This window comes from Colletotrichum abscissum (genome assembly GCF_030869225.1).
Source record: "Colletotrichum abscissum strain IMI 504890 chromosome Unknown Scaffold_14.1, whole genome shotgun sequence".
In the NCBI taxonomy this organism is placed as follows: domain Eukaryota; kingdom Fungi; phylum Ascomycota; class Sordariomycetes; order Glomerellales; family Glomerellaceae; genus Colletotrichum; species Colletotrichum abscissum.
In genome coordinates, this window is record NW_026850032.1 from 476,497 (window position 1) to 504,082 (window position 27,586).

General features: G+C 54.0%; 10 protein-coding genes across 10 annotated transcripts; 4 read left to right on the plus strand and 6 right to left on the minus strand.

Moving 5' to 3' along the window:
* Positions 1–1,175: 1,175 nt before the first annotated feature.
* CABS01_06739 (dehydrogenase E1 component) lies at positions 1,176–2,656 on the minus strand (the record flags this gene model as incomplete). The annotated part of the gene is made up of 2 exons (XM_060540104.1): positions 1,176–1,949; positions 2,024–2,656. The coding sequence occupies 2 exons, from the start codon at positions 2,654–2,656 to the stop codon at positions 1,176–1,178; spliced, it is 1,407 nt and encodes a 468-aa protein (XP_060403788.1).
* A 1,182-nt stretch (positions 2,657–3,838) lies between these two features.
* On the minus strand, positions 3,839–5,410 carry CABS01_06740 (major facilitator superfamily transporter; the record flags this gene model as incomplete). The annotated part of the gene is made up of 2 exons (XM_060540105.1): positions 3,839–5,137; positions 5,249–5,410. 2 exons carry the CDS (start codon positions 5,408–5,410, stop codon positions 3,839–3,841), a joined length of 1,461 nt encoding a protein of 486 aa, XP_060403789.1.
* A 908-nt stretch (positions 5,411–6,318) lies between these two features.
* Positions 6,319–7,480, minus strand: CABS01_06741 (aminotransferase class IV; the record flags this gene model as incomplete). The annotated part of the gene is made up of 3 exons (XM_060540106.1): positions 6,319–7,173; positions 7,237–7,341; positions 7,403–7,480. 3 exons carry the CDS (start codon positions 7,478–7,480, stop codon positions 6,319–6,321), a joined length of 1,038 nt encoding a protein of 345 aa, XP_060403790.1.
* Positions 7,481–7,984: 504 nt separating this feature from the next.
* Positions 7,985–10,190, minus strand: CABS01_06742 (uncharacterized protein; the record flags this gene model as incomplete). The annotated part of the gene is made up of 4 exons (XM_060540107.1): positions 7,985–8,423; positions 8,494–9,709; positions 9,783–10,056; positions 10,110–10,190. The coding sequence occupies 4 exons, from the start codon at positions 10,188–10,190 to the stop codon at positions 7,985–7,987; spliced, it is 2,010 nt and encodes a 669-aa protein (XP_060403791.1).
* A 596-nt stretch (positions 10,191–10,786) lies between these two features.
* CABS01_06743 (ubiquinone/menaquinone biosynthesis methyltransferase) lies at positions 10,787–12,238 on the plus strand (the record flags this gene model as incomplete). The annotated part of the gene is made up of 3 exons (XM_060540108.1): positions 10,787–10,913; positions 11,098–11,515; positions 11,572–12,238. 3 exons carry the CDS (start codon positions 10,787–10,789, stop codon positions 12,236–12,238), a joined length of 1,212 nt encoding a protein of 403 aa, XP_060403792.1.
* Positions 12,239–14,676: 2,438 nt separating this feature from the next.
* On the minus strand, positions 14,677–17,028 carry CABS01_06744 (calcineurin-like phosphoesterase; the record flags this gene model as incomplete). Its single annotated transcript, XM_060540109.1, has 4 exons — positions 14,677–16,435; positions 16,494–16,605; positions 16,678–16,819; positions 17,020–17,028. The coding sequence occupies 4 exons, from the start codon at positions 17,026–17,028 to the stop codon at positions 14,677–14,679; spliced, it is 2,022 nt and encodes a 673-aa protein (XP_060403793.1).
* A 1,453-nt stretch (positions 17,029–18,481) lies between these two features.
* On the minus strand, positions 18,482–21,467 carry CABS01_06745 (uncharacterized protein; the record flags this gene model as incomplete). Its single annotated transcript, XM_060540110.1, has 3 exons — positions 18,482–18,709; positions 18,764–21,271; positions 21,462–21,467. 3 exons carry the CDS (start codon positions 21,465–21,467, stop codon positions 18,482–18,484), a joined length of 2,742 nt encoding a protein of 913 aa, XP_060403794.1.
* Positions 21,468–24,119: 2,652 nt separating this feature from the next.
* CABS01_06746 (uncharacterized protein) lies at positions 24,120–24,758 on the plus strand (the record flags this gene model as incomplete). Its single annotated transcript, XM_060540111.1, has 1 exon — positions 24,120–24,758. The coding sequence occupies one exon, from the start codon at positions 24,120–24,122 to the stop codon at positions 24,756–24,758; it is 639 nt and encodes a 212-aa protein (XP_060403795.1).
* A 1,118-nt stretch (positions 24,759–25,876) lies between these two features.
* CABS01_06747 (short-chain dehydrogenase) lies at positions 25,877–27,059 on the plus strand (the record flags this gene model as incomplete). The annotated part of the gene is made up of 2 exons (XM_060540112.1): positions 25,877–26,311; positions 26,391–27,059. The coding sequence occupies 2 exons, from the start codon at positions 25,877–25,879 to the stop codon at positions 27,057–27,059; spliced, it is 1,104 nt and encodes a 367-aa protein (XP_060403796.1).
* Positions 27,060–27,263: 204 nt separating this feature from the next.
* Positions 27,264–27,452, plus strand: CABS01_06748 (uncharacterized protein; the record flags this gene model as incomplete). Its single annotated transcript, XM_060540113.1, has 1 exon — positions 27,264–27,452. The coding sequence occupies one exon, from the start codon at positions 27,264–27,266 to the stop codon at positions 27,450–27,452; it is 189 nt and encodes a 62-aa protein (XP_060403797.1).
* Positions 27,453–27,586: the final 134 nt, after the last annotated feature.

Below are 27,586 nucleotides of genomic sequence, written 5' to 3' on the forward strand. Positions count from 1 at the left end.
CGAATCAACGGATCAGACAAGACGATCTCGTTGCGTTGAAAGTCATCGATATTGATGGCCTGATCTATCCTTTGAATCGCTTATCGTCGTATCGTTATCGTCGTCGTCGTTGTCGTCGCAGGAGAACAGATTCGATGGCGATGTTGAAGGTTGGGGAGATGTATGGATGGGGTTTGGAACCAGACGAGGTTATGCAGCGCCAAAGCAGCACGGGAGAGGAAGAAGGTGTCGGGTCTGACTGATGGATGCCCTGGGCCGTGGCCGGCGAACGGGACAGACACACCACCCGTTGCTGCTAACAGTTTAACAAGCACCACGCCGCACGCCGCACGCCACACGCACCACCACCACCACGCACAACACACACATGCTCCAAGCGGCTCTGATATCGCTGTTCCAGTCCACTTTTTGCTCCAAACGTAGCCACTGGGGGATACGGAGTATTGGGCCCGCCAACTCAACATGAGCAGCCACGAGGGGGGAATCCCTGCGGTAAGGCCCATGCTTATGATGCTGCGGATACAGACGTAGGTATTGCGTTCCCCATTCTCGATACCTTACCTCATGGAACGGTCCCTCTCCTGTCACGTCTACCGTCTGGCTCCGTCCCAACCTCGAACCGCGCCAACGCCAACGCCAACCATGGACGTGCCGTCGTCCGTCACCCGTCACAAGCCTCCCTATTCCATCCCAGCCTACTAGGTGTTGTCTTCAAATGCTCAGTCCGTACAGCGTCACTGTAGTAGTGTCTGACCGTGCTGGGACAACGTTTGGCAGCTCGACCCCGCCCTACCATCGCTGTCTATCCCCAGTCTCTCAGGTGCTGACCTTGCACTAAGGTACTTACAGCCAAAACAGTTTCCCATCGCATTAAAGCCGCTTGTCATTACGGAGCCATGTTTCCGTTTACGCATCCACACCTTGCCCAGTGCGCTCCAGATTCTGACGGAGCTGATTCAAGGTTGGGTGGGGAGACGGCATTCCTACCTTTTCTTGCGCCATCAGGGTCGACCAATACTCCAATTTCTAAGCAGCCGAGTCAAACGAGTCAACAAAAACACCTCACGGAATTTCGATAACATGCAATATAGGCTTTTCTCGCATCCACAGCGCTGGAGATTCCGCATTAATCACTTCTTCTCTAGCCAAGTAGGTATCATGCAGGACCCGCTCGTCTATGCCTTCAAGCTATCCTTGCCTCCCTCGAATTCACCAAACTCGTACTCATCCGGGTACTTGTCTAGGTGCTCACGTAGCTGTGCCATTTGCTGCTTCAGATCCGGCGTCAGTTCCTCATAAACGTCTTCGAACATGCCTCGGATTGGCGGCTTCTTCTCCATCTCGGCCTCTTTGAACGCCTTCAGCACCTCCCTTCTAGTCGAGTCTCTGCACTCCTTTTCCTTGGCCTCATCCCACATGCCTTTGGCCTCCATGTACTTGCGCAGACGCGTAATGGGGTTGTCCCGCCTCTTCCAGTCCTCAACCTCGACTCTAGCACGGTAGGCAAACGAGTCATCCGACGTGCTGTGGTGGCTCACCCTGTAAGTCATGGCCTCGATCAAGACGGGGCGGCCCCCATTCTCGAGCGCCATTTCACGGGCCCTCTTCGTAGCCTCTCTGACAGCCCAGATATCGTTACCATCTACTCTGATGGTGTCGATGCCGTACCCCAGGCCACGGCTGGCGATTCCGTCACCTCTGTACTGTTCTAATGTCGGCGTGGAGATAGCATAGCCGTTGTTTCGGCAGATGAAGATTACAGGACATGACCTTGTAGCCGCGATGTTGAGGGCGGCATGAAAGTCTCCCTCACTCGCCGCACCCTCGCCAAAGTAGGCTGCAACGACTCTCGGGGGTATCGACTGATCTTGCATCCGCTGCATCTTCAAAGCGTATGCTGCTCCTGAAGCTTGCGGAAGCTGCGTTGCCAACGGCGACGAGATAGTATGCTGTACGAGCAACGTGTTAGCCTATGCACCCTCCAATGCCCTCCAGAGGTGCCGTCTCGGTCATGGGAACCTACAATATTCAGCTCCTTGCTACCATAGTGCACCGGCATGTTCCTCCCCCTACCGGGATCTTTCGAATTGGCAAAGAGCTGGTTCATGAAATCCGCCGTTGTGAAGCCCCGCTGCTTGAATACTCCCTGCTCGCGGTACTGGCAGAAGATGACATCCTCGGGCGTCAGCACACTCGCGGAGCCGACGCTCAGCGCCTCTTCGCCCGCCGAGACCATATAGAAGCTCAGCCTGCCCTGGCGCTGGGCGTCGAACATGATCAGGTCCATGACGGAGATGAAGACCATGTCCTTGTAGAGCTTGACGATCTGCGCCTCGTCGAGGTCCGGGACGAAGGCGTCGTCAACAATGGCGCCGTTTTGGTCCACGACGCGGTAGGTCGGCACGGCGGGGTAGTCACCCGGCGTCTCGAACTTGAGGCTGCTCGTGAAGGCGCTCTTTACGGCGCCGGGGAAGGAGACGTGATTCGCATTTGGCCTTTGGGAAAGGCTACTTGCTGCTCGTCTGGTTTGAGATGTTGCTGCTGCCGCCGCTGCTCCTGCTGTCGGTGTTGATGTCGTCTTTGGAAGACCGCTTCCGGCTCGGGGGAGGGCCAGCCCGCCGAGGGGTGCCCGTCGAAGTATCTTGGAGGTCCTCATCTCTGCTTCTTTTCCTTCTTTGATCTTTTCTTTAAAGAAAGTCAATTGATTGAAAGGAGATGATCACAAAGCCTTGCTTAATTACACGAGAATTTCAGAGACGAAAGGGAAAGGAGTTGAGAGGGCCAGAGTGCCAAAGGGACTGAGGGAGAATGCCGAGACAGCAGCTATCCCGAGGAAGACCGTCTATCGTCGGCCGAAGTTGCGACGTCATGGCTGAGCCGATGTAAGCCGGTACCGATAAGGCAAGTTAGCAGTGGTGAGTCGTGACTTCCCCCAAACCCCCCTGAAAGCCGTTACTGAGCTTTCCATCCTTTCCCCGCGCCCCGCGTATATTCCTATCGATAAGAGAAACCGAACCTTGGACAGGGGTGCTTGTGTCTTGGGACCATGACCGAGCAGCCAGCCCATCGACAAGGTTATGGTTTGCTCCGTGCTGGCGTCTAGGGACTGTGTTGTTCCCCCGTAACCGAATCAGAAGCCAACCTGTGACTATCATTTCTCTCGCGACGGTTTAATACCGCATGAATTTATGGACCGATTTGATATTGGGGTATTACCGGTGAGTTTTTTTTTGTCTCCCTTATCTTGGCTGTAAATTACGGTCTCTACGTTGACTTTGTCTAACAATGTAGTTAAAGTCAGTAGTAGACGAATCCATGTTTATGGACGGTGGTTTGCCTGTGCTAACCGATGTTTGGCGAGAAAGTTATCGATGGCTGATTTATACAATACAGCTCCTTCGTATAAGTGTATTGAGGGTTTTAGTTACTCCGCGCTAATCCGAAATACCAAGTCATGGTTATCTAATGCGACAACACTTCCCAAGAGCCTTGACCAAGTAAGTCTCGTTCTTGAAGTGCGGGTTCCCTCTTGAGTTGGAAAGAGCTAACTAACGCCGGGTCTCTAAGCCGATTCTAACCTCATCAATTCAACTTTAGAAACAATCACGAGGACAATTTGAGTCGCGGAGAACTCATCCAAAGGATCAACCTGTTTAACACTATAGCTCGGTTTGATTTTTCTTCTGGAGCATCATCTCCTGAATCAATTCACTGCACAGCATGTGCCTGGTTGCCAAACTGCGATTGCACGGAAGCTTCATCAAAATGGATTGAACGTTGAATTGGCCCTCGTCCAGGGCAATAACTACTTCTCGCTTCACGACAGAAGATCGTAGTACTAGTAGGTATACCGGAAGTCCTTATTCTCCCCATCCGTCTTATCCTCCCTCTCCTGCTCGAGACCAGCCTGCAATCTATCCTCGGGCATCCCAAACTTGGAATTGCGCCGCTTGTTCTCCGCCACGCAGAGCAGGTAGTACACGAGCCCGGACGCGGCCATGAGCGCAAAAGCAAACATCATGGCGCTGATGCCGAGCGGGTACCGCGGCGCCTGGCTCGACAGGAACAGCTGGGGTCCGACAATGTTGCCGACGGCGTAGCACACGGCCACCGTGACGCCCATGAAGCTCTTTTTCGTAGCACCCGCCGTGTTGGACGAGTTGAGGCTCAGCATAAAGACCCACGGGACGTTGTAGAAGCCCATGATGTACACGCACGCCAGGCTGGCGTTTCTGTTCAGGTTGATGTCGAGCGTGTGCACCATCACCGCCCCGACGAGCCCGACGAGCGCGGAGACTATCCAGAACAGGCAGCGCAGGTTCTGCACGAACATGGATATCGTGGTGAGGACGACGCCGGCGACCATGGCGACCGCGGCCTGCGGCGTGGCCATGAGCACGGTCTTGGTCTGGCTGAAGCCGTAGCCCGAGATGATGAGCGGGTTGAAGTTTGTGATGCCCGCGTTGGCGACGGCGTAGCCGATGGCGCAGGCCCAGACGCACCAACACTTCGGGTCCTTGACGGCCTCGAGGATCTGCTGCGCGTCGAATTTCTTCTTGACGTCGACGCCCGTCTGGTTCTCGGCGAGGCGGGCGACGACCTGTTTCTTCTCCCGCTCGTCAAAGAACCATGCCTTTTGCGGGGAATCGGGCAGCGCGAAGAGAACCACGAAGCCGACGAGGACGGTGACGGCGCCGTAGATGATGAAGATGTACTTCCACGTCGACAGGCTCCCCTTGATATTTCCGATGGCGTATGAGAGGATACCGCCAAACACGCCGGCGAAAGTATTATGCCACAGTGCCGTCCGCAGGGGCTGCTCTTCGCGGCGGTACCACGTGGCGTTGAGGACGAGCATGCATGGCAACAAGGCGGCCTCGAAGATGCCGAGCAGGACGCGGATGGCGGCGAGGCCGGCGAAGTTGTGGCAGGCGGACATGAGGCAGATGCAGGCGCCCCAGAGGACGAGGCAGGCGCCGATGAACTTACCGATGGGGAGCTTGGTGATGAGATAGAGGGCCGGGAGTTCCATGGCCAGGTAACCAAAGTAGAAGACGGAGCCGAGCCAGGAGTATTCCTGCCCCTTGAGGTTCGCGTCTTGCCGAAGGCCAAAGATTGCGGCGAAGCCTAGGGCGTTCTATATCTCGGTGACATGGTTAGTTAATGATAGTTCACGGGAGGAGAAAGGAGAGGAGAGGGTTTTCGGGAGGCTTGCCTTGTCAAGGAACGCGAGGGTCATGCTGATTACGGCGCAGGGGAGGACGACGAGGTCCGTCTTCAACAGGATGCGCCTGTTTTGCGCGGGCGTCGGCGCCAGGGTCTCGTCATACTGGGAGGTTCCATCTTGTACGTCTTTGACATCCGTCTGCTCGGTTGCGTCGTGGTCGACGATGGCTGATTTGGGTTCCATCATGGGAAATGGAAGCGTGATGGAAACTACTTGGCAAGGTAGGTGGGTAAGTACGGAACCGTGTAAGTCGGAGCTTATGTGCTTGTAGGCAAACTCTCAATCAATGAGATAATTCAGTCAGACTCATTCAAGAGCTAGCTCTCTTCTTCTCAATAAACCAAGAAAGAAGAAGTCCAAGTCCGAGATCAAGGCCTCAAGACCAAGCATGCTTCCCTGAGTCGGCGGCGGAACCGCAGGTATTTCAATGGCTCAACTCCACATCCCATGTCCCTGACTTTTCGATATCAATGAGATATCTGCCGGATAACACCAATATCGTTGTTCGATATGGGGACGGGGCAGAATAGAACCTGCGATTGACGTTATCATTCTGGGGTATCACGCAATGAGAGTGTGGAGCTTCTGTTCGGTCCCCACCGAGATCATTGATGTCGAGATATCGGTGCAGTCCGAGGTGTTGTGCTGACTCGTGCTCCGCCGGTCCTCACACTGTTGAGATCAGCGTTCAAGCCATACCGCAGTAAACGCCGTGTCAGCTAATAATGGTGTGGCATTTGTGCCAATATATGACAAGGGAAGACTAGTGATGAAGAGCCTTTTTTGATCATTATCTTGTTATCAAATAGAAAGTTTCCGAGCAAAATGCCGAAGACTACGCGGGCTCAGGTTAGATGTCATCCAAGGCAGATGATGCTCATTCCTCGAACCGAAACGTTGGTTGTGCCTGCTTCCAATTTGAAGGAAACCTGCCTGAATTCAGACACCTAGATATTGGATCAGGTTTCTTTGGCAAATTAAAGTGTATTCCAGTGTGCATTTGGTCATTCCAGAACATAGGGTGCTCATTGGTAAATCAATTGGTATTTGTGAGACTCTCGAAATGATTATAAAAAAGACTCCGCGAAGACTCAAAGCTTTGACTTTAGTTTATCAAGAACACTCAGATCCCGAGTCTGCTCAAGTTCGGCCAGAATCACTTCCCTCGACCTCGCAGTATCCCGCTCTACCTCAGCCGCATACAGCTTTTGAATCACGTCCGTCAAAGCCCCCCTCTTCCCGTCTCCAATCACCCGCCCATCAACCTCCGTAACATGAATCTGCGACGGGAACGTCCCCGTACAGAAAGCCTCGTCGGCCCCGTACACCTCCGTCAGCGCAAAATCGAGCTCCCGCACCGTGATGCCCGCTGCCCGACAGACATCAATAGTCTTTTGCCGCGTGATGCCCATCATCTGATTATCCTTTGTCGGCGCCCACACCTCGTCGCCGCGGACGATGAAGAAATTTACCGAGTTGCACGTCTTGACGAAGCCGTTGAGGTCCAGCATGAGCGCTTCGTCGACGCCCATAAAGTTGGCATGCACGCACGCCTGCACGTCCGTCGCCTTGGAGATGTGGTTCCACTGCTCGTCCTTGACGTCGGGCGGGCCGCGCCGAACCCAGGTCGTTCCCAGGCGTAGGCCGCGCGACTTGGCTGTCGGATCTACGGCCTTGATCTCGGGGATGACGACGATGAGCGGCAGGCCGATGTTGACGTGCGGGTTCTGGTAGGGTGTTGACTTTAGGCCTCTGCTGACGACCAGACGAATGTGGACGTGAGGCTCGTTTCCCATGTCGTTTGCGTCCAAGGTCTGGTGAAGAAGTGACAGGAGGTCTCCTTTTGTCAGGCCCAAGTCCATGTACATTGCCTTTGCAGACTGGAAGAGCCGATTAATGTGCTCCTTGGCGAATTGGACTCGGCCTCTTACAGCACGAATGCCTTCCTACAATGAGAAGCATCAGATCAGCCTTTGGACTTTTCTATGCCGGCTTGGCCCCTTACTTACCCAGATTCCATCGCCTATGAGAAAGTTGGAGTCAAAGACCGAGACTGTTGCTTGCTCTCTGGGGACTAGACGGAATTCGCCGGTGACGCCGTCGCGTATGCCGACCTTGTATTGAGAGTCAGTATCGTGATTTGATGAGGAATATCAAGACGAATGCATTTCTTACCAATATAGAAGCATTTCTGGAGTTCAGGACAGCCGTGTGGCTTGTGGCCGGTTGAGGCTTTGGCTGAGATTCGGACATGATGCTGGCGATGCTCTGTGCGCTATGATTCCGTATAAGTCGTAGAACATCTGGTTAGAAGTCAAGCCTCGAATAAATACCACGCTTCTACAGAACCAAGAACCCCGATTTTTGTTCTGCAGGGACATCAGCCAAGAAAATGATCAAAAGATGCCCCAGTGCTTATCCCAATGAGTAGGTAGTCTTGACCGGCACTGAGCTCGGCCAGGGCCGAAACTATGGTGGCATTGCGCAAGCCAGTCTCCACTTATCGTCGGTCCAGTCCGAGATCACCTCGGTCTTTGAGTATTAGCTTCAACCAATGCAATGGAAATGAGGCGTCAAATCGATAACAATGATCCGGTGTTGAGCTCTAGTTTTACATCAGACGCTCGATTGATTGACTGAGGCTGTGCGATGGCGTTAGCTTAGCAAGTGTCGATAGCCACCGGTCACTCGACTTACACAAATGGCTGTCGCAGGGAAGGCTTGGTGTTGCCAGGAATCATTGTGACGATGCATCAATTAACCCAAGTTCCCTATTCTGTTGGACTGGAACTCGTCCATGAAAGTATCAAACCAAGCAGTGAGACCCTCATCTAAACCCAGTTGAGCGTTGTCGAAATACCCCGTGACTTGGTTCATGTACGTTTCCAATTCATCGCCTTGGAAGAACATATTGGACTGCGTGTTGTCTGCACCAAGAAAGCCAAGTGCACTTGACGCGTTCACAGGAGCTACTGGCGAGGCATCTGTAGGTTCGGTTTGAGTAATTGGCGGCTCCCACGTCGTTGGGCCATATACTTTGATTCTTGCTGCCTGGAGAAGATCGCGATACTTCAGCAGGCCTTCTTCTTTCATCCGGGCAGTTCCGCGTTCGATGAGATCCATGCATAATGCCACATTGCTTCCATGGGAGTAGAGAAGAGGGGATTCTGGACTTTGATTCATCGCTTTCACGTGCCTAGCAGCTAATGGTCAGTTCGTAATCTTGAAAGGAATGCCAATTGGGTCTGGTGAGATAAGAAGCTTACCAGTCACAATACAAGCCTGCCAGCCCTACCATGAGGATCGAATGCACTTGCCGTATGCAGCGGCAAACGGCAGTGATTCCATACTGAAAGTCCAGCTTCTGCCACTGCTGAACAGTTCCAGACACGGCCCGAGAGCATATCTCAGCCATTTCTTTGGAAGGAATCATAAAAGTGGGAGATGGTCGATACATGAGTAGCAGGAGAAGTCCATATTCAATCTTCATCTCGGAGTACTCGCGCGTTCCTTTGAAGTCTAGGGCTTCCAAGTCTCGTTTCCAGCTCTCTAATTCTTGCTGGATTTTCTCAACTTCGTTGCATATTTCCTGAAATGTGGTTCTTGATGCTCGCCCATCAGGGCCTCTGGCGATGTAGATGGATTCAAGGACACGCCCACCGATCTGACGTAGTTTCATCAGATGATTGAAAAGCTTCACATTGAGTTTCTGGAACGATGGCGCCGCACGACCCTCTTGATCTGTGAGCTCGTCGAGAGTACTGGCGGATGGCTTGGGTGCATCTATAGCATGCTCTCTGACCGAGAGTACCCTGCCTGTTATGACCGCTACCTGTCTTTCCAGTGCATAGACACACCACCACGTCCGGTTCCGGATCTCCCGGTCATCAGAACTTAGGTCGCCCGGTGTGACGGAACGTCGGTGAAGGCCCATCTCTATGGCTGTCGACATGGTATATCGACTCATCTGCCAAACGTCATCGCCGTGATTTCTAACGTTTGATCCTAACATCCATAAGCACAGCAAGAGCACGGAGTGAAGGCCTTGCAGATCTCTCGGGTGATCGTGTATGTTCAAAAAGAATTGTAGGCCTGTCTGGAAGTAGTCTGTTGGGCTGTTCAAGTCCATCATCCGTCGGTACTCCTGGGCTTCTGTGCAAGTTGCTGAAGCGAGGGCTAGCACCATGAGAATCAGAAACTTTTGATACAATGTGCATCTGGCTGGATCCTCATAGATTCTTGCAAGACTACACCTCAAGAAGGGAAGAGATATGAACGGCCACCATGGATGTATGCGACTAATGTATGTTGTCAGGAGAAATCTTGCGACTGGCTGCGGCGGGAGTGCAGCGTTGTTTCGGACGAGTTCGTGATCGTGACTGGAAGATTCTTGGCGACCATAGTGCGAGCCTGATGACGATCCCGACAGGTTAATCTGCTTGAAGAAAATGCGAGCAAAGGTCGAGCCAGTGGCACTGCCCACTAAGGGAAGAAACATAGATCAACATTTTTTGCATTGAAACACCAGCTCATGGCCTTGAGGAGCCATACTTACTGTATATTCTCTCTGAGTAGCCGCTCGGCCTCCCAATTGCAAGAACACCAATCTCCTCGGCCTCTTTGCGAACATCATCGAACTGGCCAGGTCCAGCTATCGGACCAGTCTGGCTTGCTGTGGCTTCAGAAACACCGTCGAGTCTGGCCTGAAGCTCAATGATTCGGTCTTGAAGGCTTTTGACAGCAGCGTACGTGTAAGTCACACGGTCAGTAATATTGCACTGCTCATTTTGCTTGTGGCAAGTTGAGCATCGTGGAACCTGTAAATCACACTTGAACATGTCAATAACCTAGACTCCTCCTTATTAGAAGGGTGACTACTTACCTTGACTTTCCTTGCATGGCAACGGCTACATGCCTTGGATACCGTCGGTGGAAATCGCGATTCCCACGTTGGATCCATCATTTGTGGATTGAGGATTTGTCCGTGTTGCTGCTGGCTCTGTAGCGTACCAGAGTGTATAGTTCTCTGTCTCGGGGGTGTCCGAGTCTAGGGTAGGTGGACTTCGGGAGACAGTAAAAGGAACAGTGCGTGGAACTGTGTCACTCAGCTGTGGGTGGAAGTTGGAGATTCTTATCGATAGATCGCCCCACTTGCCGTTACTGGTGATTTTCCAGGGATGCGGTTTGGTGACCGGTGAATCTCGGTGTAGAGCTCCAGTTTGCTGTGTGTAAGTCTGTCCTGACTTGGATGCCTTCACAGGCAGCTCAGGAAATCACACAGGAGAAACAAAGAGTGCACACTTTTGTTTATTTTCACGCTCCCAATACAATTACTTCGGAAGGAGCGTACCTTCATTTTCTCCCTCCCACGCACACTCACCACAAAAACCTCTTTCACTTCACACACCTCCGCCACTTACTACTCGTCACAATACGCAATCAACAGCCTCCATTGAGAACTTAATATCCGACTTCATCGCCATCAGCTTTTTTTTTCGTCCCAGATTTACTGAGCCTCGGATACACTTTCCATCAAGAAGTTGATCGAGGAGCCTCAACATGACTCCCGCTGGTTCCATCGCTTTGTTGGTCATCCTGGTCATTGCTCTCATCTGCACTATCATCTGGCTCGCAAAGGACCAGGTTCACACCTTCGTCAAGGCTTTGGCCGATCACCGAGCGGCACGTAAGGAGGCTTCGACCACAGCCAATACAGAAGCCACCTCCAACGAGGCCACCGTCTAGGTAAGTTATTTCTTCATTTCATCCGGCAAAGAAAATCACACTCCCATCTGGATATCATTATTCGCGGGCCCTGGTCTTCAAGATGTGGCTTGACTCCTCAATGTCATCGATATAGCGCGCACTAGCCACACCCAATCCCCAAATTCTCCACCAAAATTTATTCCATCCTGGAAGCTCTCCAAGCACCGATCGACTGACTTCATTGCGCGCCGCCCCCAGGTCTCTCCACGCTCCCACGACAAGAACGAGCCATTCCATAGCAATGGCGACCCGACGCGCCCTCCGCTCCTCCTGGAGCGCGCGATCCCTTTCGAAGCAGCTCAGCACATCTCCTTCCCCTATCTCCCGCCCTTTCGCAATCGCCTCCCGATCCATCAACACCTCAACCGACCCTTCCGCCGATGGCAAGACAACGCACTTTGGCTTCAAGACTGTCCCCGAGTCTGAGAAGGCCGACCGCGTCGCCGGCGTCTTCCACAGCGTCGCCGACTCTTATGACCGCATGAATGATCTCATGTCCTTTGGCTGGCACAGAATATGGAAGTACGTTGAGTTTCTCTCAACATCTGTCATGCCATCACCACTAACGCTCCTCCCAGGGACCACTTCGTCTCCGGCCTCCAGCCGGGCCTCTCAGCCTCCAACCCACCCACCCCCCAACACATCCTCGACATCGCCGGCGGCACAGGTGACATTGCCTTCCGCATGCTCCACACGGCGCACAACATCAACCACAACCCCGACGTCCGCGTCACAATCTCCGACATCAACCCCTCCATGCTCGCCGTCGGCCGCGACCGTTCCCGATCCCTCCCGGCCTCCCAGCAGGCCGCCATGTCCTGGCTCGAGGCCAATGCCGAGAAGCTCCCCGAGGGCGCCATCAAGGACAACTCCATCGACCTCTACACCGTCGCCTTCGGCATCCGCAACTTTACAAACATCCCCGCCGCCCTGCGCGAGGCCCACCGCGTGCTCAAGCCTGGCGGTGTCTTCGCCTGCCTCGAGTTCAGCAAGGCAGACGACTACCCGCTTTTCAACGCCATCTACAAGCGGTGGTCCTTTAGCGGTATCCCCCTCATTGGCCAGCTTGTTGCTGGTGACAGGGATAGCTACCAGTACCTCGTCGAGAGTATCGAACGGTTCCCCAGCCAGACGGAGTTCAGGGATATGATCAAGGATGCTGGTTTCGTTGTCTCGGGTGAGGGTTATGAGAACTTGACTGGCGGTGTTGCTGCCATTCACAAGGGTATGAAGCCCATTGCGTAAAATGCCGATTCTGGGAGGATCCGGGCGTGAGGAAGGAAATTCACAAAGGGAAAAAGGGGTCTGGTCAGCTTTTGAAGCTCTTGTAAACTGTATGTATATGTATCAACACAGGGAAATTCAGTCATCGGCATGGCTGCATAGAAGGCGGGCACCCCCGATAGATTCTCTACACTAAATGTATACCAACAAAGGCCGCTGGGCCTGTTTCTTAAGCAACCTTAGAGAAACATCAGGAAACGGCAAGCGCGGCGTTAAGCTCCCAAGTCTGGCTGAACGACTTTAGTGTTCTGGACGGGACACTGCTCAGCTGCGATCTCTTGGATTTCGTGTATGTGAGTCCCCGCAGACGTATCAGTGAAAGCGATCATCGACAACAGCAAAGGCAGCCGCCACGAGCCTTTGATATCTCCCATTGAGACCATCAAAGCCTGACAATCGAGCTCGTGTTGGTAGCATGGCTGCTTACTGCTTATAAGACGACAAGAACGGGTACTCCTTTAAACAAAACCTCCATTCTATCCTTTGGCTGCAATCATCCGGCAGACTCTCCATCTACAAGGCGACTTTTGTGTCCAAGGCTCGTTGAGCAGCTCGTCCATCGTTGTTCCTGTTCGGCTGGGATACTCTCTGTCCATCTTCATATTAAAGCGTTCTGATTTTGGTAATCCAAGGTGATGGATCAGCCCACTCGGATGGCTGCTTCGATCTCGACATCGAAGCGGTGGTAGTGTCGGTGACATCTGCGGTGTTGATGACCTTTCTTAGGGTACTAGGCTGTGAACTTCAGAGAGCATATATCTACTTCAACCAAGTTAAGTGCCCGCACTCATGTTCATCACGGGGGCTTCACGATCGGTTCGTCAGTGAATACGAACGGGAGCGGTTCGAGGTAGAGAGAGAGAGAGAGAGAGAGAGAGAGAGAGAGAGAGAGAGAGAGAGAGAGGATAACAGCCTCCTATTAATTATAACTGCTTGACCCTTGTAGTCGATTCTTCAACAAATACGACCGGGGAGAGCGCAACGAAGGGGAACAAACGTTCGCATCACCTTGACTCTCGATACCTGCATGGTACTTTGTCATGTTATAGCTCATATCGAACAAATGATTTCGGATCGGGAACATGGTTTCCAACGATGCACCTGTTGTCGACAATGAAGCCAAGCTCACTCTGGCCTGATGCGAGCAAGGGCTCTGTCAACAACTTCATTTTATAGGATCAGAATTGCGAGGTCCTTGGGAATACCAAGCTTCGTTTGACGGTACCAAAGACCCAGTTCGTAAATTTGGGAATCAGTAAACGGGGACCGGCCTGCTTCGCTCGCTACAATCTTAACCCCCTCCAAAGGTGTAGGGATGCAGCCAAACATACCTCTACCCATGGATCTGCACTGCAATGTTAACCCCCCTCCGAGGAGTCTGTATTTCGGTCTCCATGCAATTCGGCAAGTCCTCTGATTCGCGCCGTACCCTTTTCCTTGGGACCTGAGGATGTCAGCATTGCACGGCAGTCTTAACTACCCCCAAGGGGATACAGCCAAGCTTACCTGGCAGACTGTCCTCCAATAAGCTCGGATTCCATACCTGTTCCTTTTCACTGCAATCTGAACCCCTCCAAAGGAGATAGAACCCAGCTGACCCCTCGGTTCCCTTCTGCCGCCCTCAAGTCCCTCCTGTAAGCCATCTGCCCATCTTAGGTACTCCGGCCTATGGTACGTAGTTCAGCCCCTTTTCACTGCAACTTTAACTCCCCCAAAGGCAAAGCCGGCCGAGCCATCCTCACAGCCTTGCCCTGGGTAGCCTCTCAACTGCGTCATAGAACTACATGCCATCTATACTCCATCCTGATACCAAACAATATAAATCTCTTGCTTAGCATACCAAACCATGGGCTATAACATCTTCGCTCAAGACTGATACCGAGAGCACAGCAACGCTGGGTTGGCACCGCGTTGGGAACTCCATTTCTCGAAGACTATCAACCTCACAAAGAGGTAGTTTCTACTACATCAAGACTTCCGCGAAAGCCTCAACATTCGGAACCAAAACAACGTTCCAGGCCTTTCTCTCTCTCGTCTCATAGAACCACAACCACCCTTTTATGCACTTCTCACCGACGAAGGAAAACCCCCCAAACATGGATGAAAAACGGAAACTTGAGTTGGAAAAAAAAGGTCTTTTCCACCTTTCCCCCCCTCAAGTTGTCTCATTAAGATACGCGTACAAGAATTGGTAGCACTTATTTTTTCTTTGGCCCCCCTTTCTCCCATTCATAACCGGCAAAAAAAACGATGAAATCTTTGTCCTTTCATTCCCCTGCTTGCGAAGGGCCAAACTTGGCCATTACAGCTTCAAAGACTTCATTTGACGGACCACGTGGCTTCGATTCCGAGGCCTGAGCCATCTTCCATACTTCATCAAAGGCTTCAGGAGGAGAGTCCTACTCTGCCGGGGTAGCAGGACCGGGGGCGGGGGAGGCGCCGCCTTCGCCCTTGAGGCCACCGCGACCACGTCCTCCACGTCCTCCGCGCTCGCCTCCTCGTCCACCTCGGCCACCGCCACGGCCGCCACGACGGGTGCTCTCGGAATCACTGGCGCCACCGGCACTGCGGTAGCCGCTGCCAGTGTTTGCAGAGTTACCACCGCCTCTGCTGCTGCCCCAGTTGCCGGCACCACCGCGGGGCTGGAACTTGCTCTCGCGGTGTTGGAAAACCTTGACGAGGGGACGAGACCGGTCCTCTTGAGCCCGGGTCTTGAGGTCTTCGGGAAGGCTGTTCAGAGCAGCATCACGTTCCTCAATCGTCTTGAACATGACAACTTTGTTGGAGTTGCCCCATTTCTCGACCTTGAGGATGTTGTTCTTGTGCTCGCCGTCGAAAAGATCACGAGTCTGCTCCTCGGAGTTCACATTCATAATGAAAAGACCGACAATATCTTGAGCAGGTGTCTTGGGTGCGGGAGAAGAGACGGGGTCAGGGCCGTTGGCTGATCCGTTAGCAGCCGCAGGCGCAGGGCGCTCGTCCTTGGGAGGGACCGCAGGTGGTGCCGCAGCAGCAGGTTGAGGCGTTCCAGGCTTAGCTGATGGCAGGGGTGTTGCGACCGCAGGCTTGGGAGGTGCTTGGGATGACGGCTGTCTGCTGGTGGGCGGGGGAGCCGTAGTCTGAGTGGAAGGCGGGGCCGGGGCAGGCAGGTTGCCAGCGCCAGCAGGTCCGGCGGGAACAGGCGCAGCGGCCTTGGCACCTCTGTGTGAGAAGTTGAAGCCTTGGGCGCGCATCTCAGTTCCGATACGTCCATCCTGAATCTCAAGCACCAACCATCCGAATGCGGCATCAGCCAAGTTGAAGTTCCACATGTTCTTGAAAGCACTCTCGTCGACCTGGCCGAGTTGTGCCTGGCCGGCAACGGGACCGCCGAAGGGGTTGCCTCCCGCAGCAGTAGTGGGCATCTTCTCGACAATCTGGAGGGCGTTCTTGAGCAGGTTCTGCTGGCCCTCGTTCTGAGAGATGGCTGGCTCGACCTCGTTCTTGACCGTCTCCCAAACATCGTTGAAAGAGGCCTTGGAGGCAGCGAGCTTGCCGCGGTAGTGGTCGAGGGTGGGGTTTACGCTGAACTCGTTGTAGGAGCTGCCGTAACGGAAGTGGAGTCCAGCGGAAATGGAGAAGTCGGCCTTGAGGGTGACGGAAAGCTGGTTCAGAATACCCTCACGGGCAGGAGAGGCGTGGGTGACGAAGACGCGGGTTTCGGTTGGGTCGTAAACTCGGTGCGCAGTGTCGACAAGTTCGCCCATCTGCAACAAGGTAGTCCACATAGTTCCCTGACCTCCGGCGATCGTAGTTCTTCCTTCGCCATTGTCGAAGAGCTTGTGCATGACAACAGCACCACCAAGACCCAAGAGGCGCAGCTTGACTCCGCCGAGCTCGAGAAGCATCGAGCGGGCCTCGTCGATGATGTGCAGGTTGTGTACCTTATACTCTCCGGAACGGAACTTCTCGAGAACGCGGACATCTTCGCAAGCACCCCATACAGTGTATACTGGGATATCGAGCTTGATCTCGCCGCTCAAGAGTAGAGAGAGCTCGGAGAGGGGAAGCTCGTTGGCAGGGAATCGGCTCTTGACGGGTCCGGGGCCGCCCTGCTGGATGGCCTTCTTGACGGGCTCGGAAATCAGGGGAGAGTATTGAGCAACATGCTTCAGGGTTCTTCGCACCAGTGTCAGAATGACAACGGTCGGTTATAGAGTCGCGGAGTGTTCCTTACTTTTCTGCGATTCGCTCCAGGGAGGTGTCGTCGTAGAAGCCAAAGTCGCCAGTGTGGATGATGTGATCGGCTCGTGCTTGTCTTGCCAGGTCGTTGAGGGATGTGAGGTTTCCTATCAAAGTTGATGTTAGATTCAAGCTTCATAGCCGGTCGCCCGACGGGATTTGATGGAATGGCGACGAACCTCGAACATCAGCTATGCACAGAACTCGGATGGGGCCAGTCTGGATAACGCGACCCTGGTTGGGGAGGAGAGGCGCAGCTCCAGGAGGAATCGAGGAAGCTCCGTTGGGCATGTAGCCCGGGTTGTTGTTGTATGGACGCGGCTATAGACATCGATGACATGTTAGTACTGGGGCCAGAAGCGGGACAAGGAGGAGCTGTCAAGGTCCCGCCGGAGAACAGCGAAGCATCACGGCAACGAGGACAGAGCAGAGCGGGGAGATGCGCAATGAGATATAAAGCATCACGAGGTGTATGATACTGATTGGGAAGCTTGAAACGACGAGAAAAGGAGGTAACTCACGGCAGCCATGCTAGTTTGTTGTCGAGGTAATCGCGAGATGGAGATTGGGCGATTGAAAGTCGCAGGGGGGGGACGATCGGGCTCGGGGGTTCGTCGTCGGGTGAGTGACCGGGTGCTCGGTTCGGGTGGTCGTCGAGGGGAGGAATTGGGTATCAACGGAGATGGAAATGAGGTTGGAAGGAGCAGACGGTGATGTTTGCGACGAGAAAAGGAACAAGCTCCCCTTACAAGGCTGGTGATATTTTTCTGGAGGTTGAGGAAAAGTGCAAGGTGTAGGTGGAAGCAACGAACGGACGAATTGGCGCACTGCCAGAAGAGGCTGCTCTTGCCCCAAATGGTTTAGCGCAGATGCTCACAGCTGGCAGGGGCTACAGAGGTAAGGTAATGTGCTGGGCCTTCCCAGAGCAACTCCAGCTACCTACCTAGGTACCTACGCGACTCCTCTTGGCTGGGTATCATGGGGCGGATAGGCAGAACAGCACTTAAGCACCTCAAAGATCAAATCGCACTAGACCTCCACCGGAACCTGAGGTACCTAAGCTCGCTGAGTGACTGACGGGAGAGCCTGCTGGGCACCTCCAGGCACCACAGCGGGGCTCGGGCAGCTGCCTTCCAGGTAGGCAGCGCTAAACACAGCCGGGACCTCAGCTCCTCACTTTATTGCTCACTTCTGCCCCGAGTTGGACCTCTCAGGGATAGACACGACATTCGATTCAAACGGAGGCGAACAGCACCTCAGCTCACTCTCTTTGATCGTTTAGACCTGCAGGTCCCGTCGCAAATTTCTCCTTGCAGACATATACAGTACAGTGTTGGATTCTTCTCAAAGAACTATGGCACACCTCAAAGATACCCTAGACCTCTGAGCAACCTTGGCACGTGAGGTCTAACCTCTTGGATGAGGCCCGGCGGGATGAGGCGGGAGTCCGGAGGCCGGAAGCCGAAACAACGACATCCCAACGACTCGCCCCCGGCTTGGGCAAGGTATTGGGGAAGCACGGAAGCAAGTGAGGAGCAAAGAAATGGATCCACCACATTTGCTGTGGTTGCGCTACTCTATTCTTCTTCCCCGCGTGTCGCGATTGAACCTAAGTAGCCTCCAGAAGATTCCGGTCGCTATGCTAACTGTTTACATGTGCTGCAACAAAAGCACTCCACCGTCCGTCCACCACAAGTCAAGCCAGCAGGATACTAAATATGAAGATATGAAAGGATGTGAAAATGAAGGGACTCGTGGAGGCTTAGCCAAGCCACACATGGGTTCCCCCTTTGAATATATGTTGCACTCAATCCATCAACTCCGCCTTATGCACATACGTTTGGATGATTGCACAGCGCCTTCCAAATAGGTTCGAGACTGCAACAGAGGCAGAGCCTAGGAGTCTCGCCGTCCAAGAATGCCCTTTTCACCAGTACCTACAGCCACAGCTGTCGCTGCCTCTGCCTCTGCTACCACTGCTTCTCACCACATGTCCTCACGGTCGTCCCGGCGCCTTACGTCGTCGCTGCCGTCACGCCCGTACTGATCATGATAATACTGCTTGCCAGGCTGAGGGTCATAGCTGTCAGGGCCTTGGTAGCCATTGCTGCGTCCGTTATCCACGTCGCCGCCATGGTCGTACTCGTAGATTTGAGCGTCATCAACGTAGTCCACCTCATCATGAGGATGGTCACCGTATTGGTTTTCGCCCTAGGAATCGAGTCAGCTTGGCTCTCCGGACTAGAGTAAAGATACTTAACATACCCGATGATAGTCAAAGTTGTACTGGCCCGTCGAGTCCTGCTCCCCCGCCTCTTGCTGCTGCTGCTGCTGTTGCTGCGCCAAATACTGCTCTTCCTGTTCTTTGCGGCGACGCTCCTCTTCCAGACGTCTCTGCTGTGGCGACTGAGGAACCTGCATCTGTGGGTGCATGGCCTGAACGATGGCGAGGTAGTTGTACATGAAGTTGCTGAGAAGAACCTGACTCAACAGAGAGCGACGCGGGTTTGCGAGCTTAATGTGAGCCATCCGATAAATCGCTCGTTCCTCGAGCAACGGGAATCTGGTCCAGTGGTAGTCGACATCGGCCTTAAGCGGGCGGTACGGCACCTCCTCCGAGACCCGCAGATGTTGGTTCTTCTTGCTGCTGTTCTCCTTTTCGCTCTTCTTCTTGCCACCGCCAAAGAGGCCCGAGAAGAGACCACCCTCCTTCTCCTTCTTGGCTTCCGACTTCTTGCTCTCCTTCTTTCGCTCTTCGGCCAATTTGCTATCGACGTTGTCGCGGTCCACAATGATACTTTCTCTTCCCTTGGAAGACGCACCCTCGATTGAGTTCTGGAGAACATCCAAACGCGCATTGTCCTGTCCCTTCTCGGCGACTTGCTGCTTTTTCCTCTTCTCTTCTTCCTTCTTCTTTTTGTCCTTGTCGTCACTACCGCCCTTGAGCCACTTTGACCAGCCTCCAGAGGATTTGCTTGAAGATATACTCGAAGCATCATCGTCTCTCTCCTTTCTCAGTTTCTTTTCCACCCTCTTTTCTTCTGGCTTCTTCTCCTCTGGCTGTAGAGTGGGAATGAACGTCAACGTATCGGTTCGGTTTGCGCCACTGCCAGGTAAGACAGATGGGTGGGAGGCCATGTCGCTCAAGGTGTGGTTAGGGGCATTGGTTTGCTGCTGCTTGGGCTGCTGTTGCACCTGTGGCGGTTGTTGAGGTGCCGTAGGTGTTGTCGGGCTTGGCGCAGAGTTGGCTGAACCCGGACGTTTGCTTGAACGAGCGGGAGGCTCGTCCATAAGGGGCTGTGAAGGGGCATGCTGTGAAGATGAGGACCTCTGGGGGAATTGCTGCCTTTGCGCGCTCTCGTCTGTTGCTGGCGACTCAACAATGGCAGGAACCGGGGGCTTGGCATCAGCCGAAACTGAAGATGTTCTCGTTGGGTGTTGCTGTTCAGGACGTGTGCTCAGGGGAGAAACAGGTTCCTCGATTTCGGACGAAGCACCGTCAGAAGTCGTGCCCAGATCTTGAGAGAACTTGTGCTGGCGTCGGACTGAGCGATTGGGGCGCGAGAAATTCTCTGACACTGGCTCTGATTGCGCTCTTTGCTGCGTAGGCAACGGTGGCACTTCGGGCACGTCAGATGGCAGGGGGGGGACCGTATCCGCGGAGTCAGAGGAATCCGTGTGGGCATGTCGATTGGCGACCCGCTTGGAGAATGGCAACCGATCTGAGCGTACACTGCCGTTCTTTCGGTAGGTTGTTCGGGTTGACCTGCGCAGTCCCATGCCGGGAGCTACAGGCAAGATGGGCAGATCCTCGGCGCCAGCCTCCGGTTGAGCACCTTCGGAAAGCTCACGCACTACTTTGGAAGGGTCCTTGACTAGTTCGTTCAGGTTGAGCTCAGGAGTTGAATAGTCTCTGAGTGAGCTCTTGCGCCCGAGTCTCTCGGCGCCGTCCACGTACCCAACGGCGCCTCTTCCCCCAGAGTTGTCGATTTGTCGTGAGAGCATGCTCTTCTTTCTCCGCAGGCCGCCGCCAGAATCGCTTCGGCCCATACCGCCGTCACCGGAGTCGCCTGATCGCCGCCGAATAGTCTTGACACGATCCTCTAAGAAGGTCTTGAATTCCGTCGGGGCCAGCTCGGGATGGACTGCCGCAGGGACCCAGAGTAACCGTGAAGGATCATTTTCGTCATCGTCTCCCGTTGGTGCGATAGGAGGCATGGCGACTAGGGACAAGCCGGAAAAGGGGAGCATATCAGGGTCAGCATTGTTTCCGACATCCATAGACATGCGCCGCAGGGCCTGCAAGTTGTTGAGTTCCTGCGCGATGTCGTTGGGGTTCTCGATGCTGCCTAGAGGAAATTGGGAGGACTCGTTCTTAACATCTCGTAAGGAGATTGGCGGCGATTTGGGGCCGTTCTCAAACGACATGCTTCGCTGGCTAGGCGACCGGGTTGGCAACGTCTGTGAATGTTTGAGAGTCGTGAAGCCATTTTGTGCCATGCCCAAGCCCGTCTTGTCCGACGCTGAACGGACCATCTGCCTACGAGGATCGTCGTCGGAGTGGTCGGATTCGAACTTGTTGTTGAGCTGGTCGGTGTAGGACTGTCCGAGGTAGCTGATGGGTCGGCCATCGCTGTCGTACTCCTCGTCGCCGTAGAGGGTTCCAATGGTCTCGGTCACATGGTGGCTGGGGTCTGAAATTGACAGCTGGCTCGCATGACCGCGTCGACTCGCAAAGCTGCCACCAACATCGGCGCGGGGTCTAGATGAGGTCTGCGGATAGCACGGAGAGTTAGTCAAAGGTGCTATTCAGGGAAAGGAGGCTCAGGAAGTAAAATTCGAGGCCTGAAATGGAGGCAAAGAAAAGCAGCGCGGCATGCTAAACAAGGACGACTCGCAAGGCTCTCGAAACGTTGGGTGCCAAGGATGGGTGCAGTGGCGAGTTATGGGCAGTTCTACGCACCATCATCTAGGAAAGGAATGGCCTTGAGGAAGGCCGAAAAGCCAATTATTCCCTAGAATACACCACTCGTCTGCCAAATGTCTCGTTCGAAAAAAATGCGTCGTTGAGCTCTCATCTGTCGAGGGTGTAGTGCAGCATAGGCGCGGCGTGTGAGCGACGGGAGTGTCGAAGGCGGGAGTTGGATCAAGGTTGGGATCGGGATACGGATACAGGTATGGATTCTTCGGTCGGCGCGTCGTTCAAGATCGCATGGGGACGGGAGGGAAGTGTATTGGAGCGGTACCCGGGATGTACAACGATAAGAGTTGAAAAGACTGGAGAAGTCCACCGTTGCAAACGAGTGATAGAGAAAAAGCAAGCGGCAAATTATGCTGTTGAGAGCACGGAACAGGCGAGGATGGGTCGGTTCAAGACTGGTCCAGGTGGGCAGTTGGCCGGCGTGTCTTGTGCTAACGTTGTGTTGTGTCGTCGGGTAGTGGTAAGGTAGAGAGAGAGAGAGAGAGAGAGATGATGGTGGAGGTGGTGGTGGTAGGCGAAGTAGTGGTGGAGGAGCAAGGTAGGAAAGGTTGAATGACGGGACGTTGCTAGTTGTTGGAAGTTGTAGCGCTCGGTAAGGCGAATGGTGTCAAACAATCTAATGGTTCGTTCACCTCACCGTCCAGTCTTGTGTCGAGAACTGGAGTTTTTGAAGGTATTTGGGATTGGTGCCAGTGCAGACAACCTTGGAAGAGACAGGCAGACGGGACTGCAGCCAGTCAAGTCAGAAATCAACCCCCTACTGCAGGTCGGGGGAGCGGGCAGAAGACAGAGCGCGAGCGAACGTGAGGGTGACTGGCAGAAAGGGCGATGAACAGGCGCTACCTTCTCCAGTACAGCACCAAAGTCGAGGTCACGTCGTGGAGATCAGATAGGTAGTGTACTTGAGGGACCACGGAAGTAGACGGGTACAAGTCTATTTGCAGAGACGATCCCTGAGAGTGTGCCATTATGGGTGTCGGAAGCGAGCGAAATGCTGGGACTGATGAAGTGGAGGTCTGAGGGGAACAAGTACCGAGTACTTGGCTCGACCCCCAATCGGCTGGTGTCATTTGTAGCCTGGAGAGAAGGGCGGCACCAGGACTGCATTAGCGCCAGCCAGAACTGGGCTAGGCGTTGCTTTGGAAAAAGCGGCCAGTCAAAGTAAAGTGAGGAAAGTGCGGTGGTCTGGCACAAAAGGCCACCTCCCTGTCACGTGCCCTGCCAAAAGCCAACGGGGTGCCTGCAATGAACTGCCAACAATAAGGTACCTTAGGTGCGGACTGCCCAGTTGGCGTACTCATAATATCTCAGGTACCTTACCTCATGTAAGATCATAACGTCCAAGGAGATGTATACGGATACAAACACTTAGGTAATTCGGTCTGGAAGGCTTTGTGGAATATCCGGGACTGAATTCTTTATCCTTCAACTGGGCAGTCAACACCAAGTGGCCCAGGGTCGCGCAAGCAAAGCATCGAATAACCAAAAGATTACCTAATGCACGTAAGGGCATCCTCTTACCTCATGATACATTAGTCTATCGTCCGTTCAGCTGAGTTGGATTGCATTTTGAGTCGTGCATGCGTCCGTACCCGTGCCTGAGCTTACCTAAACCCTACCTAAGGTACCTAGGCTAAGTGAGGTACGTATCGTCCGTTCACTCTTTGCAGAACTGAAGACAGAGGGGAAGGAGCTGCGAACTGACTGGCTGCCGTTTTGGCATCAAGTTGGGGCAGACACGGCAGGCGGCAGGCGGCAGGATGGATAACTGCATGGGCAGGCACAGCGGGGGGCGCAGAAGAAGGGCGGGGAGGAAGGACAAACAAACCCCGAAAAAAAACGAACAAGAAGAAAAAAAAGATAGCGGGCGACTGGCTACACAAGTCTGCAACCTCAACGTTTAGAACGATCAATATTCTCAATCATCGGCGGAACAATACGTAATACCCAAGCAACATGCACAAACCATCAATGACATCGAAGCCTGCAAGGGCCCTCATCGCTGCTACTCCAAGGTACGGATACTCTATACGAATACTCTCGCATCATAGGTCCAAGCCAAGACCCCGACATTTGATGCTGGATCATGACCCGAGTCCGACACAACTGGCTCCGGCCGACTCTCCCCAAAGAGCGCATGCTAACCACGAGCTCCGGATATTGGCAGTGGATGAGACATGGATGGGCCATGGCCGCACTGCGTACGAAGTATACGCAGTACTTCGTACACAATCACTCCGTCATCTCAATTCGCCAAACGACGAAAGGAAATTCGGTCTTTCAGATTACTCGCAATGAAACAAGGAAACCACAATACCGGTTCAGGGCCCTCTCGCTTCTCATCTCTAACTCGAGCTGAATCTGTCACGCTCAAAGCGCGTTTCCCGTCCCCGTCACTGCCACAACCAGATCCGAGCATAGCAGGGACAACCCACCTGGCCCAAGGTCCAAGGGACGACCCATACGCACGCGGCCCTAACATCGTACTTCTATTCACGCCTGCGACACGACACTATCCCTTCAACTTCCTACAAGTGCTCTGTGTTGTGCCACGCAGCTCCGCGAACACGACAGGTTGGCTCTTTAAAGGCACTGCGCCCTCCCGCCAATCCTCGCACCCTCGATGGCTGCCCTCAGCTCATGTACTACCTGACTTTTGACGTCGAAACAGCATCGGTCCTTGCTGCTGGCTGCTGCCGAACATCGACACTAGCACGACCCCGTTTGCCTAGAGTTACAGGGCGATCCCAGAACCCCAACCTGGCCGAAGACAAAGTCCCCAGAATAGCTCACCACTTTATGCCAGGGAACATCGGATCTCAGGACAAGGTTCGGGCGCCTCTTCACTGTTCAGTCACTCAGTCACCAGTGTGCTTTTCTTTTTGTCCGAGGCATGCCTTTATGTTACCTTCTCCACGGCCTCCGAGTCTGTGCCAACGAATACTTCCGCGCTCCAAAGTCGAGGGTTCCCTGAGCAATGCGTGGAATGCAACCCATGCACCATGGCCGACTTCCATTTCCTTCTCGAAGGACTGGATACGGGAGAGACACTGGAGTCTGGAGACCGAGGGCTGGTCAGATGCAGGGCCAGTGGACCGGTCCCCATCGTCACCGCCTCGGGCCCCTATTCACCACCGGCGGCCCCGGCCATCGACGCCGTCTCATCGGGGTCATCTCCCACTTTCGCCCCTGGAGCAAGTTGAGCCCCCTTTGTGCCTAGGGATATTTCTGATTTCAAGGCCCAACCAGCCTCTTGGATCCACTAATACGCCAAAGTGACCTGAATCGGCAATCTCGTTTCCAACGCCCGCGGCCCAACGTCCTTTTTTTTTTTTTTTTTTTTTTTTTTTTTTTTTTTTTGCCGTTTGCGACTTGCCAAGCACCAAGTTCCCATACGTCAAGAGATCAAGACGTCGAGAACCTTCGCCCCTGTCCACAGGCACAGTCCAACCACCATCGTAATCACGGGGCCACGGCGGTCCATTGCGAAGCGCCCCAGCCGAGTCGCAAAAAAACCGTCGCACGGGGACGACCAACCAGAGGCCGCCCAACTGCGATCGCAGCGTAGCATGTCATCCCATCTGCCGCTTCCTAACAAGGGTGTCGCTGTCCACTGGCATCCAGCGAAGAAGACCCGGCAGCCGGTCATAGGGTAGTCGCTGAACAGTGGAAATGTTAGCCAGAGATAGCGCTAATGAGGTGTATGGTAGCAGCCCTCAACTGGTTGTGCATATGGCTTCGTCGATTTGCGATCGCATCAGCTCGCTGGGCGCATTGTGAGAAATCTCGAAATCAGCATTCTGACTCACGATTACACGGCTTGAGCTCGTTCATGTAATTGCCATCTTCGGTAGCAAGTGCTGGCGATCAAGCGATCGACAATGAAGCATTGGAGTATGCAGCTGAGCCAACTACACATATCTCGCACCTGTGTGAAGCTGCGCTGCGGGCTGCAGCGATATGCCGTCTGTCGTCTGTCAGAGGGACGTCTGGGCCCCCAAACATCAGAGTAACACCAATGGAACACGATATCCATCTCCCAGGTGCCAGTCGGACGTGTGGCTCGTTGTCCGCATCCTCACCCTTACAGTTGCAACAGACAGGGTCCGCGTCCTTCCTTGCAGGCTGGTCGAGAAGTTGAGCCAAAGAGCTTGCACGAGCTATTGAAACTGTGGCGGAATGGGTAGATTTGCAGCAGAAAGTGTGGACTAGACCATCTCGAGCTTTGTCTTACATTGGTCATCCAGCACGATCGACAGTCGAGTTTCCCCGCGCCGCCACACCATCTCCAACGCACGGGAGACCTTGGTGTGCATGATCAGGCTGACGTTCAACTGCAAGGTGTGTGTGTACCAGCCTTCACCAACCCTCGTCATCGCATCACACATCTCAAACCGATGCAGCATATCTGCATGGACGTCGCACCTACTGAAGATAATGCCATGACTACGGATCCCAGTCAAATGGCTTTCCGAGCCGTTACGCACTGGCTCCAGAGCCAGACTCTGCCGGTATTCTGCTGCACTACACCGGGATTCCGGCCGCGGATGCCAACAGACATCGAAGCTGACAGTGTGCCTTTATCACAGTCTCATCTGACCAAGGCGCTGAGCCAGCAAGAGCAGCATCATCAAAGCCAGTCGCCTCAGATCAGCGACGCGGAAACCAGCGAAAGTGTCGCGCGGCGAGCATCATCTGCCCTGTGGACGAAGCCACTGCCACAGCTCCCGCCGCCCAACATGTCCTTGTCGGGCAAAGTCGCCATCGTCACCGGCGGCGCGCGAGGCATCGGCGCCGCCATCGCGTTGAAGCTCGCACGAGAAGGGGCCAGGGTGCGTCTCTACCGACCTCAATCTTGTTGAAATGAGAATTTCGGCTAAAGCTAGATTTTCGTGATTCGCGTGATTAAAGGTCGCCTTCACCTTTGTAAACACTTCATCAATAGCCAAGGCCCATGAGGTCATATCCGAGATCGAGGCCTGCGGGTCCTCGGCGACCGCCATCCAAGCCGACGTCTCCAAGCATCAGAAGAAGGTCATCGAGCGGACAATGATGGCGTTTGGCGTCACCAAGATTGATATCCTCGTTAACAACGCCGCCGCGACGCTCAGCGCGACCCTCGATGACACCACCACCGAGGACTACGACCGCATCTTCGACACCAACACGCGCGCCGTGTTCTTTATGATGCAAGCCGTCAAGCCGCACATTGCGCCGGGCGGCCGCATCATAAACATCTCATCCGTCGCCGCGCGCGCCGATTCGCCGGGCAGCATGGCCTACGCGGGGAGCAAGGCGGCCGTAGAGGCGTTTACGCGCGTCGCGGCGCGGGAGATGGGGCAAGCGCATGGCGTGACTGTGAATTGTATCAGCCCGGGGACGGTCAAGACGGAGATGTTTGACTCGCTGCCCGATGACCAGCGCAGCGCCGACTTGGAGAGGGCCTCGCTTACGCCCGCCGAGGCGAGACTGGGCGCCGTTGAGGACATTGCCGACGTTGTTGCGTTTGTGGCGAGCGACGAGTCGAGGTGGATTACGGGGACGGTGATTCCCGTCAACGGAGGCCGTTTGATGAACTGAAGCGGCGATGAGTGAGTTCCTCCGAACTCACGGCTGATGGAAGTATGCGACTGAGTGGCCGACGGAGAGTATCATGAGGGATGCGAAAAGTTATTTATATGCTGGCCGGCCTATGGGACACAAATGGGAAAGAGGAGGGTCGGTTTTGACAAGGCTGTATAACAAGTCAAGTGTACGATGGGAGTCTGGGTCTGAGAGATCGGGATGAATTTTCTTGTATTCGTTCCTTGGCTTTTTTTTTTCTCTTCTGGTCTTCCTTGGGTAACAATACGGGTGTCTCTGGGTCTTCCGGGTTTGGGTTTCTATCTGGTGGGAGTGTCGGTCATGCAGTGCTACATGAAGCTGTACTTTTGGTTTTTCTTGGGATTGCCTGTCAGCTTGTTTGGGAGCTGAATTTCTTCTTCCTCTTCATGTATGGTAACGACTTTTGAAATTTCTCGAGTACACGGCCGGAAACAGTCTGGAATACCACTAATGAATTTGCTTTTATGTATCGGTCTTGCGGAAGCTGTGAGCTGGTGTGATGT